This window comes from Convolutriloba macropyga, chromosome 11 (genome assembly GCF_964194025.1).
Source record: "Convolutriloba macropyga chromosome 11, txConMacr16.3, whole genome shotgun sequence".
In the NCBI taxonomy this organism is placed as follows: Eukaryota; Metazoa; Xenacoelomorpha; order Acoela; family Convolutidae; genus Convolutriloba; species Convolutriloba macropyga.
The window spans coordinates 46,004,605-46,016,490 of record NC_134478.1 but is presented as its reverse complement, the minus strand read 5'-3'; the positions used below and the strand labels follow the sequence as shown (position 1 = coordinate 46,016,490).

General features: G+C 34.8%; 1 protein-coding gene across 1 annotated transcript; it reads left to right on the top strand.

Annotated features, from left to right (window-relative positions):
• Window positions 1-2,255: 2,255 nt before the first annotated feature.
• LOC142349381 (uncharacterized) lies at window positions 2,256-9,904 on the top strand. Its single transcript, XM_075400892.1, has 4 exons — window positions 2,256-2,590; window positions 3,346-3,515; window positions 6,114-6,475; window positions 9,496-9,904. The coding sequence occupies exons 2-4, from the start codon at window positions 3,382-3,384 to the stop codon at window positions 9,831-9,833; spliced, it is 834 nt and encodes a 277-aa protein (XP_075257007.1). The 5' UTR covers window positions 2,256-2,590; window positions 3,346-3,381; the 3' UTR covers window positions 9,834-9,904.
• The last annotated feature ends 1,982 nt before the right edge of the window (window positions 9,905-11,886 follow it).

Sequence of the window (11,886 nt, the reverse complement as noted above, 5' to 3'; positions counted from 1 at the left end):
CTTTTAATTTTGAGCTGTTGGAAATTTTTCTGTTGTCAATAATCAAATCGTACTGCAGAAAACACTGAAATGTTAGAAAATCAATTTAAAATTTTAAAATTTTTTATTTGTTTTATTGCCTTACTGTCATCATTTTATTTCGAAAGCTGCTTTCAAAACAAAATTTACATTCCTGTCCTTTCGGCAGTAAATGCAGTGAGAACAGTATAGTTTGCTAGGTACTGCTGCAAACTAAACGTTGGAATCGTGTTTTCCATGTATTCCTTTAGTTTTTTTCCTCAAACAAGTTTTGACATCCAGATTTGTAAAAGAGCGTACTGGATCTTTTCGCAACAGTATAAATCGTTATTCGTTGCTGCTATAATGAGCTCTAAAACATTACTTAATTGCAATTGTATATATGCCAGTGAAATTTTTCAGAAATGATTTTTTTGGGTTTCACAATTCTGACTGCAATTTGTGCCAAAAAATTTATGACAGTTGTCGCTTCTTTCACTGCTCTGTTAACTTTTCACTGCTCTGTGATCTTGAATAACAACCCAAGGAGAATGGGATTCTTTCAAATCAGTCATAGAAATAAAGAAACTCTTTAGCAACCTCCATTAAGAAAATAAATCTAATAAAAGCAAAAATTTGAAAAGTTGATTCTGAGATGAAATCAAACTTGACATGGCAATTCATCTGATTTATAAAGTTCTTCAGTGAAATATATTTTGTTGATTAATTGCAAGGTAACAGTCAGGTTGGAAATTCAATGTCAAATTGATTAATTATTAATCCTAAGCCTGTTGTAAACTTACAACAGCATATCCAACAGCCCAAGATGTGCGAAGATTTTCTTTAGAAAAAAATTAGAGACATTGAAAGATGGTTGTTAGTGGAACCCTTTTAAAAATGTCCCTTGCAGTCCTATTCCATTGACTTCTGACTATGAAGATGCTTTCAACGAACAATTTTTTGACTGAGTGGCTGGTAAATCATGTAAGTATAGCGCAACTGCAATAATGATTAGTAGAGGATCAAATTCTAAACTTCTAAACTTCTTTTATGAATAAAAAGATTGCTTGCGTTAGAACTTCCGAAAATTAGTTTTATACAATAGCAATTTTAGTAATTTTGTTGAGATCAGAGGAGCTCAAAGTGTTTGATACTGGACAGCTGAAAGATGGTTGATATTGAAAAAGAAATTTGTGTAAGATCGCTGCGCACATTTAAAACCCGAGGACCCGAGTGGACACGATGCAATAATGATTGTCTTGTATTGTGCAGACGCAATGCATGTAGCAATAGGCAAATAAATATTCATCTTGAAATGAAGTTGCAATTGTGATAGCAGAACTAATTGATAGCGGGTGATGTAGTCGCATGTTTAGTTCAGACACCATATACTCTGTTTGTTTCCAAAGTTTTTGGAGAGAATTGACGGTCACAAGAGGCAATCATTTCTTCTATAAACAACGCTCCCAGGATTCATTCCACCTAAGAACTGGTCTCATTGCTCGGATTTCACAGCACTAAAACTTTGATGACTAAATACACGAGGCTCGAGCCAAAGCACAGGTTCACCAGTAATTATTTTCCTGAGGAACATTTTGGAAGAGAGCCACAATTCTGTTTTAACTACAGCATCTTAAGTATTTTTTTCTATAGGTGACATAAACGATATGATTTTCACACTGAGCGTCAATTTTAAGACCATAATGCACCAGAAAGAAATAAATGTGCATTTATTGCCTCAATTTGCGGCCCATACATTATTTTTCAGCGAACGCCAATCGTTTCTCTCTAGCTTTTGAATTGGCGCTAACATTCTCATAATACAAAAGCTTTTAAAGTAATTAAAAGTAAAAGAATTAAAAGAAATTGAAAGCTTGTTTTTTTATTGTTTTTTGATATCACGGACATAATTCTGGTAAACAAAAAACATTGGGTCATTCTGGCTGATAATTTCTCACATTACTGTTAAGTACATTAATTTACTTCGAAATGTTTGTTAGTTATCAATTTTGCGCTTTTCTTAGTCATATTTATCATTAGGTTTCAGCTCCTTGTCTTTGTCAAAATATTCTTAAGGGCTTTTGAACCCGCAGATCCAATTTCGTATTTTGTTCTTTGTATCATTATGCTCAATGAGTAGTGCCATTGTGTATATATTTTATCTACAATGAATCTTTGCTTTGTAACAACATTCACTTTATCATGGTAAAATGCAGCTTAGTTTACAGTTTCTCCTGATCTCTAAATATCGCGAAATATCTAACATCTAATGGACAAACTTACAATAGCAAACTGTTGTTGAAATTTGATAACAATTAAGATTTCTAAAGTTTCTGCTAGGTTACACCTTTATTATTGAGCAATATTACTTCGATAGGAGTCAATAATTTGACAACTGTGATAGTTATCTGATTTTCCTCTACATTTCGAAATTTACTTTATTTCAATAGAATCTTTGATAATAAGGACAGATATCAAATAAAACTACTACCGCAATTTTGCTATCAACTTTTCTTTGCTACAGATTTAACTTATTTCAAGAATTTAAGACAAATCTCTTTGAAACTGGAAAAAAGGGCTGATGAATCCTCGAGTAAACTTGATGAATCTTTTGATATTTGGAGACATCGAAAGATAGAACGCATTTGTTGGTTTTAACGAATAGAAATCCACCCGAAGGTCAATCATAGAAATGAAACTGAGCTCAAGCTAAACACGGCAGTTTTCCATTTAATTTTATAATTATTTGATAGCGACAGCAAGATTTGTGGAAAAATAGATTCAGAAATGTCAACTACATAATACAATTGGTGTCCCGCATTTTCACCCCTATTTATTTAACCCCCCTACCATTTAACCCCGATTTTTTCACCCCTCCATCATTTAACCCTCTATCATTTAACCCCTCTATCATTTCACCCCGATTTTAATATTTGTAAAATAAGGACTATTTAATTAGCAATATAGTCATTTGGCCATGCCTCGCGGGCCATGGCCATGCATTAGTGGCCCGTGGGACTTGATATGAAACTATCACAACCGAACATGGGATTAAGTTATCTACTTAATTATGACAAAATATGCCTTTAATGTCGACTGCTAATTGGCGGCATGAAATGATAGAGGGGTGAAATTATATAGGGGTTAAATGATAGAGGGGTGAAAAGAAGTAGAACCAATACAATTACACCATTGTGCTGAGGTTTAAAAAGTCATACTTAAGCAGACGGAAACCCCCCACGAACAAAACAGCTAACTCATACTCGAAAAAATTAGGGTACTAAGTCTTGAATTGGATGCTGAAAAGTTTTATGAATTTATTTTTCGTTCAAGCTGTCCTTCTTTTAGAACTTCTTTATCTGACTAGTTTACTGAACGTTAACCATGGTCCAGATAAATATCTGGTTTGTACCCAGATCCAGATCAACAGCATTGGTCAAATGTCTGTCCAATATTCCGGATTCGAAAGTGTTCTTCGAAAATTTAATCTGGGCGTATTATTTGGGAGACGAAGACAGGTGGGCGTAATAATTGCATCCTTTGTTTTCAAAGAATTTTTTGATAAGGATTTTTCCTTGTTTTTTTTCGAGAAATGGCCAAACTTCAGCCTTTCTCTTGACTCAGCATTTAGCTACACAAAGCAAACTTTCATCAAATAAGAATAATTAAAAATGTCACCAGGTTTTACGCTTGTGTGGACAATACAAAAGAAAAGTAATTCAAATTTACTCAATCCTGTGACCATCGATCGTCACAAAAGTCTCTCTAAAAATAGCGTGAAACAAGTGATAACTTGTCACTGGTTTCCACTAAAACAGAAGCGGTCCTTTCAGAAATTGCAACTTTTAAAGAATCTTATTTTCCAATTTTTTGTACAAAAAAGTTTTAATCAGACGACAATCGACAAAACCTGGTTAAAAATTATTTAAAGACAAGTACCTTGCATTACTAATTCCTGGTAAAGAAGACAAACGAGATATGCGCTTATTCATTTTTTGTCTTGGATCTTAGAAAATTTTGGCTATGAAGGGTTTTGAAGTGGGGCCGAACTAATTGAGGACATTGTGGCATAACCTTTGAAGCATTTGTTTACCTTGATTGTAGAAAATGATTCCGCTATTCGGTGACATTTTTAATGAAATTTATGCATTTTTGGCACTCTATCCAGAGTCAGCTTATAGATTTTTTCTGCTGATGTCTCAAAAAGATCCTCTCAAAATACAAATTCAATCCTGACTACCCATAACTGATAAATCTACCGCTTGAAATGGTCAAAACAGAAACTAAAATCTGAGAGTTCAATTTTGGAGCGGTGACATCCTATTAGATTTTTTGGTTTAATAATGTTTCCTGCTTGTTTCAGTTTTTAGGACTCGAAGAGGAGTATCACAGGAGTAACTTTTTGTAAAAAAATTATTGGAGTGAAGATTGAAGCTTGGAGCGATACGGCAAAAAATTTTGAACAGTGGGACAAAAATGTCTGTTTAATGTTTGTACCATTTCATTTGAGAGAGAGAAAGAGCAAAAAAGTGAAGTGATACAAAAAAGTTATCAAAGTGAGCGATACTTTATGTTTACGAGTCGTTTCTTGAAGCAGTTTCTTTATTAATTTTTTTTCCTGTTTAGTTGTTTGAATAGCCCATCTTAGAATAATATATTTTTTAAATTTTTTTTGATAGTTATGATTACTGGTTAATACAGCCCCCGTTATTCAGTTCAAATTTGCATTTAATTGAGGCCAGTGAAATTCACTTACGGAAACTTGAACTAAACCTATATGAATCCGTCCCTGTTTTCCACAGAACGCTCTTAGAGTGATTTTGTGAGAACACTGACAATACAAAGTGCGATACACTTACAGAATTCTGTAACTGGATTTCGCAATGCAGGAAAAAGCGATGCTAACGTATTTAATTTCGTTATTCAATCTAATTCCAAAGTCCTTTATTCAACGCAATTTTGTGTGGAATACACTTACATTTTAATCGATGATTACATGCACAAACATCCAGTGTCTCATAATAGGATTTAAATTACGCAATGTGGAGTTTATTTAAATTTGCCAGTAAAATACACTTACATTAACCAGTCAGTGGATTTCACATAACAATTTTGTGAAAAACAATGGCTTAATCCCCTCAAAATGTTCCAATACGAGCGAATTCAGCCAAAGTAAGTGTATTCCACAAAACGAATGTATTAGAATTGCGTCTGGAATCCAAGTACACAAACCGGTCAATTATGCCCGATTTTAGGCTCTGTACTGACCAATAATGATAGGAGTTTCACTGTCATGATACATTTTTTGACAGGTTTTTCAGCTATTTTACGAGCTCTTAAGCTAATTTAGCGATTTTTGGACACTAATTTGTTTTATCGCAATGGTTTGGAATTAAATTGACGCCTGTTTTGTTTTTTGCCAATTGTTACAGCTTTTGGGTTACTTTTAATTTTTATCAGTTATCTGTTGAAACATGACAGAAAAATCATAAATTTTTAAAGGTTTTTGCCAATTTCTTGGAATTTTTAAAGTTTTCTTCAAAATTAAAAAAAATCTGTGGGCGTGAAATGGTTTTCTTTTTGCTGTTTGAGCAGTATGGTGCTTTCAATTGCATTAAATTTTTTGTTGTTTTTAGCGTATTGTTTAAATAATTAATTGTTATAGGTAATTGATTTTTTTAAATTTTCATTTCAATTGTTTTTTTGCTATTTTTATAGTTTTAATTTATTTTAAATAATTTATATTAGTTGTTTAGTAGTTTTAGTAGGTATCCTTAAATTGAAAAAGTAGTTATTTTTGTCTGAGTCAACTCTTCGAGTTATTTTCGCAATTCTTCAAACTATGTTTTTTTTCTGCTTAAAATTAGAACTTATTTGCAGGTCATGGACTCCGGTTTAGGATTACGTTATATCATATAATAATTACTTTACGTACGCATAATCATTAGGCCCTGTTTAGGATTACGTTATATCATATAATAATTACTTTACGTACGCATAATCATTAGGCCCTGTTGAAAAATATTATAAAGATCAATTTTTTTAAACTAAATTTCTTTAATCTTAATTGGCAGCAATAATGTCAAACGGGGCTGAGGAAGCAATTTAAAATGTAGTCTATACACTAATAACCCCGAAAAACTTGGAATGTTGGCGAGTCTCCCCATCAGTCCCGGATTCAACACTAATGCTGTTATCAAGCAAATGACCGAATGCACTTCCAAAGTGAAAATTGTGAAGGACTTTTTCTTCACAATTAAAGGAAGATACGATGAAGTCATTGGGAAAGACTCTGTGAACATTTTCCTAGTGCGTGACCCGCGGTATGTGTTCACGAGTGTGCTGCCAAAATCAGAGACGAGCTTTTACAGCGCAGCAAAAGCAACGCACAAAGACATGTCTTTTTATTATCAGTCTATGTTGGAGGGAATTCAGGTTGTGACAAAATTGTGTACAAAGCCACCTGCAATCATTGATGGTTAGTAAAAAAATACTTGTTGGTTAAAGAGGGTTGGTAATAAATCGCCGTTCAATCAATGCAAAGGTTTTTGCACAAGTTTTGCTTAAAGTCCGACATTACGGAGAACTTTTGAGAATTTTCACACGCGTAAAATTCTGCAGAATTGTGTCTGATTTTCACGATAGAAAACAAAATGTACATTAGACAGATAGGAAATGAAAAAAAGAATTCAGATAATATTTATAGATAATAATAGATTGTTCCTTGCATAACTGATTGAGGATTAGAATGTGCGATTGCAAATGATAGTCTTGTAAGAGAGTTTGTTTTCTTAATTGGATCTTAAAATCGTTAGAAAACAGAAAACGTATTCGAGGAATCAAGTTTTAGGTTAACTTGTGACGAGTTACAGCGCCAGACTGAAATAATAACCTTTTTCGCCTTCTAACTCAGCGTTGTTGGGGCTTTTCATACGGAATGTGCAAAAAAATGTTATCAAGGATTACTGACTACATTCAGAAACTCATCGAGAACACCGTTTGTAAGCGCGACTTTTTCGACAAAGCATTAAACTAATCCGCCAGTCAACTGGTACATCCGCCAAGAGATGTCAACTATTACGGAATGCTCTGATTTTAGGATATTGATCAAACGATGACCTTTTCAAACAATTGCTCTTTGAAATTTTTGATATCAGAATATTATTTAAATTATGTTAAAATCTTGAAGTAGGGTAATGTTTAATGGGTTCAATAAAAATTTTGTGGGAAAATTTATAGAAATCAATGATTTTACAGAAAAGATGTTAGAAAAACGTAAATTATCACAGAGGTATATGAAAAAAGACACGGATAAATCAATTTACCTACTTTTTAATTGTTCTCAAAAAAGTTTTTAGCGATTATATTATACCTGTTGGGGTATTTTTATGCGGTTTTCCGCTTCACTGTTTTTTTCGTCTGACCCATTTGATTTTTCGTCCTCGAAAACGGGATAAACAGGTAGCGCACAGCGGGCATTAAGTTTTCTTAGAGCCTTTCAGATCACTAGTATTCATCTATGCGATTCACAGCCAACAAAGACTCCCTCCCTCCGTCCCGCCCCTCACGGTTTGCCCACGCATCCCCCCTACCCGCTGCGCTCACCTCAGTTGAGCTAAATCAAGCCTCACTAAACCGTGGCTAGCTACTGGCTCGCCGGTCGTTTGAGAGCAATTCGACCGACGTTTGTTGGTTATGTTTAATTGCTCTAATACGAAGTTTGTACCAGCTACATTAATCGTGTTGGTCTTTTTTGCAATGTTTCGCTTGACCAATTTTTTGTCTGACCCATTTGACTTTTCTTCCTCAAAAACGGGATGAACAGGTAGCGCCCAGCGGGCATTAAGTGCTCTTAGCGCCTTTCAGCTCCCTAGTCTCCTTGTATGCGATTCACAGACACTGTTTTTGACACTTGTATTTAGGGTACGAAGAGGGTTCTTAGACGCTGACATTCACCCATCCGCACCCCCGTCACCACAACAACCCTCCCCCACATCAGCCCCCCTCAAATCCTACCCCTGCACATCTTTCACGCCGTAAGGACACCGTGTAGCAAACAAAGATCCCCTCCCATCCCCCCACTGTTCACCCCATGAGCCCCCTCCGTCCCGCTGCGCTCACCTCACGCCCCTTCAATTAAACTAAAGCTAGCCTCACTAACTCGAGGCTAGATACTGACAAAGCCAACCGCTCGCCCTTCGTTTGAGAACAATTCGCCCGACGTTAGTCGGTTATGTTTAATGTTTTCCTCAGTGATGAGGCACAAAAATTACCTCAACAGTCAAAAGCTCTGTTCTAAAGTTGATAAGAATGGTGATAGGAAAATATTGCTGTCCAGATAAAACAGACATTAAAAAAATTTAAAACGATACCTAGTCAACTATCGTTTTTATAAGAGACGGGAACGTTTCAGGAAGCTTAGTAAACCAAAAAGATAATCAATTTTCAAAATACAAAGTTTGCATACTTGGGTCAATTAGGGAAAATATTTTTAGAATTTAGTCAATTCGCTCAAGATTCGACGGTTGCCCGACCAGATATGTTGGAATAGAAAGATTCAGGATTTGTTTTATAATTGTATAGGAATTTGCGTCATGAAGATAAATCTAGTAGAAGTTTGAAATGGGCCGAGGCTCAGTTTTTTTAAGTCTTACAAGACCGACCGGGTTTACTATTTTAAACCTCATTGTTCCATTTGACGCACTATTTCTGGTCTGATATCGCAATTGCTCAAACAGTTCTGTTTATGCAACGCGTGATATATGCATAGTTTAACGCTACTTTGTTTTTGCACCACTTTTTGACTTGTATGTTTAAGAGGAAATCAATTAATTCTTTATCAAATTTTTTTCTCACTTTTTAATATTGCAAGGTCACACAGTTTTTCACAGAAGACTTCAAAAATGTTTGCAAAACTAGATTAAAATGCAATACTATTGGTTTTGCGTACATGAAAAAGGACACAGTAAAATGCATGGAAGAAATGTTAGCTCAAAATTTAGACTAATTTATAATAAATTTCGTCGATGTTTTAATTCTCATATATGACCTTGTATGATTACCAAGAAATTTTCTATCGAATAAAAATTAAACAATTTTAATGCGCTTAAAGATTGTTGTATCATTAGCAAGAAATCAAAATGATCTTGTATGATCTGATCATATATGATCCAAGAAACCATACAAGTCATATATGGTTTTGTATGATCAGTGAGAATCATATATGACGTGGTATGATTACTAAGAGTTTTGTAATATGGACTCTAAAATAGTATTAAATCTCACATTTTTCCTCATGTTATTAAGACGCTTGAGAAAACTAAGTGTTGGCAACCCTGGAATATGATAACGTAGCGGACGACCTTACTGGTTTTCCAAATTAGGTCAACCATTCATGGTCTTATGTATGGCCTCTAAGAAGGGTCATTGCTGGTAAAAAAAATTGAACTACGAACTTTTACCTGACGAGATTTCGTACGCGAATTTACTAAATTTCAGGTGAGCTGCTCTCAACAAAGGAAGGCTCTGCGATGGTAGTCAAGGCCATCTGCCAGATTGCTGGACTTGAGTTTTCTAAAGCTTTTCTAACGTGGAAACCAACAGACAATTTCGACCCAAGCTGGATTTTGCCAGAAATAGCGAGAAATGTTAATGCGCAATACGGCGCCTTCCAAAGAGCCAACAGTTCCAGTCATTTTGAGGATTCTAAGGAAAGAGTTGTGGACTTGGAAGCACTGGCGAAGCAGGATTCTGTCCTATTTGAAGATATAAATGCTTGCAAGCCATATTATGACAAGATTATGAGTCAGCCTTTTTTGCTCAAGTTTGATTCATAAATTGCAACTCATTCCACTGCACTAACTGCATCCCAAGATTAGACCTCAACTTATGAAAGGATTAAATTCTAGTACAGGGCTTTTTTGACTAAAATTACATAGTTCAGCTTCCTAGTTGAGGTCTAAGAAAAGTCTCTTCATGCGTCGATCGTGTTCTTTATACGAGTCGAGAAATAGCATATCGATAGACCAGATTAGGTCAATTTATTGGCCGAAGATATCTTTTAACGGGTCTAGCGAAGGTCTTTCCACAATTCTGCTTTTTTGCGGTTCTAATTTTTTTTTCTTTTTTTACTTCTGTACACACTGAAGCAGTAACGCAGCATGGTTAAACAGCATTGCACCAGACCGATTCAATTTATCATTACACCGTTGGAAAAAACCACAATATTTAAGATTTTTGCCAGTTTAAGATAAATCATTTGCCGCAGTTGGACTATAATACCACATTAATTGCTTGAATGAAACAAGATGAAAATTTAGCATTTTTCGGTCATTTTCCTCCTCTCAAAATTCTAAAGTATCATTTAAAAAACATATTTTGGTCTGAGTAACAATTCAACAGATAGTGACCATAGTTGCAGACTAAGTTATAAGAGTTAGTTAGAAACTGATGCAAATGAAAACTTTTGGGGGGGCAATAAACAGACCCATGAAAGGACTTTTCCCGACTCATTTTTTGGGTCAAAATAAACTCGAGCTTCAAATTTGGATTGAGTAATAGTTAAGCATCAAATTTGGGTCAAACTGAACTGCACCGAGGTAAAGTCCGTCAGCTAAAAATTGGGTCAATCTAAAAACAAGATGGCGATGAAATCAAGCTAAAGTCGTTTCCTGGTTAGTTTGGGTCTAGCACAGTCAGTCGTTTGATAATTTTAGACCAAAACTTGGGATGAAATAACATCTACTTCTAAACCAACAAACATAAATTCTGTTATACCTTAAAAATATGCCACCCATAAACTTCGTTTCCAGATCAAAAAGTGTATCTCAGTTATTGTAAAAGTTTTTGGTATACATCAATTAGAGGCCCTCATTATGAAATTAACAAGACTAATGAACACAGTTTTCATGGTTTTGCTGTACAAAGATAAACAGATAAATGCACTAATTGAAGTTTGGATAGGCAGTTTAATTAGAAATATTTTTCTCATGAAATATAGTTTCTGTGCTAAATCGAGTCTCACACTTCCATACAAATTAGAGGACAGAAGAACTAGGTGGAAAAGACAGAAATGAGAATTGCGTAATTGGAATGGTGTCATTAGAAGTTCGGTTTAGTAGAGAAACCATGGAATGATTTCATGGGTCACTAAAATCTCGAGACAGAGAGCCCAGATTGAAAATTTGATCTTAGAGTTCAGGAAGTGAAAGTCTAATTTTTCATCGAAATTTTTTTTACTAATTTTTGTCCTAGTTCAGGTGAAAAAAAATAGACTTTCGCTCCTTGAATCAAACCACTATAAATAATCTCTATTTTGCAATCAGAGATGGAGTAGTTTGATTTATTTCAACTTCTGTACTTTTTTAAGAAAACTTTTCTTTCACTAATTTGCAAAATTTTACTTTTAACTACGATTTCAAATAAAATTCAACACTTTCGCGCTTTTTGGTTCTCAAAATATGTTAGAACAAAATCTTGATCCCCTCGGGCGACTAAGATTTTGTTCTAGCATATACAGTGCCTTCGGTCATGATACTTCGTTCGCGTGTGATAGATTAGTATCAAGGCTCGGGGGCTCTGAGTTGTGATTAATAAGTGTTGTCAAATGAAGTTTGTTTTAAAACTAAAGAACTATTCTTTACCCTTTTCTCTTTTTCTAAAGATCTCTTCTCTACTCTTTCGAAGAAAGACTTCTGGTCAAGTATCTTTCAACTGTTTCAAGACATAATTCGACTAGGCTTCTTTGAAGCTCTTTGATGACCTGTCAGATCTGGGTGACGTGTTTGTGTTTAATGAATAAAAAGTCCTTATATTCTGGAAACCAGCTCAGTCTTAATTCTACCCACTTAATGCGAGAGTAATTACTCTGAGATGTGGTCTTAAAATGGC

Coding starts and splice junctions, on each gene's coding strand:
- LOC142349381 (XM_075400892.1), top strand. CDS start 3,382: ATGGTCCAGATAAATATCTGGTTTGTACCCAGATCCAGATCAACAGCA. Junction 3,516..6,113: donor TATTTGGGAGACGAAGACAG/GTGGGCGTAATA, acceptor TTTAAAATGTAG/TCTATACACTAATAACCCCG. Junction 6,476..9,495: donor GCCACCTGCAATCATTGATG/GTTAGTAAAAAA, acceptor ACTAAATTTCAG/GTGAGCTGCTCTCAACAAAG.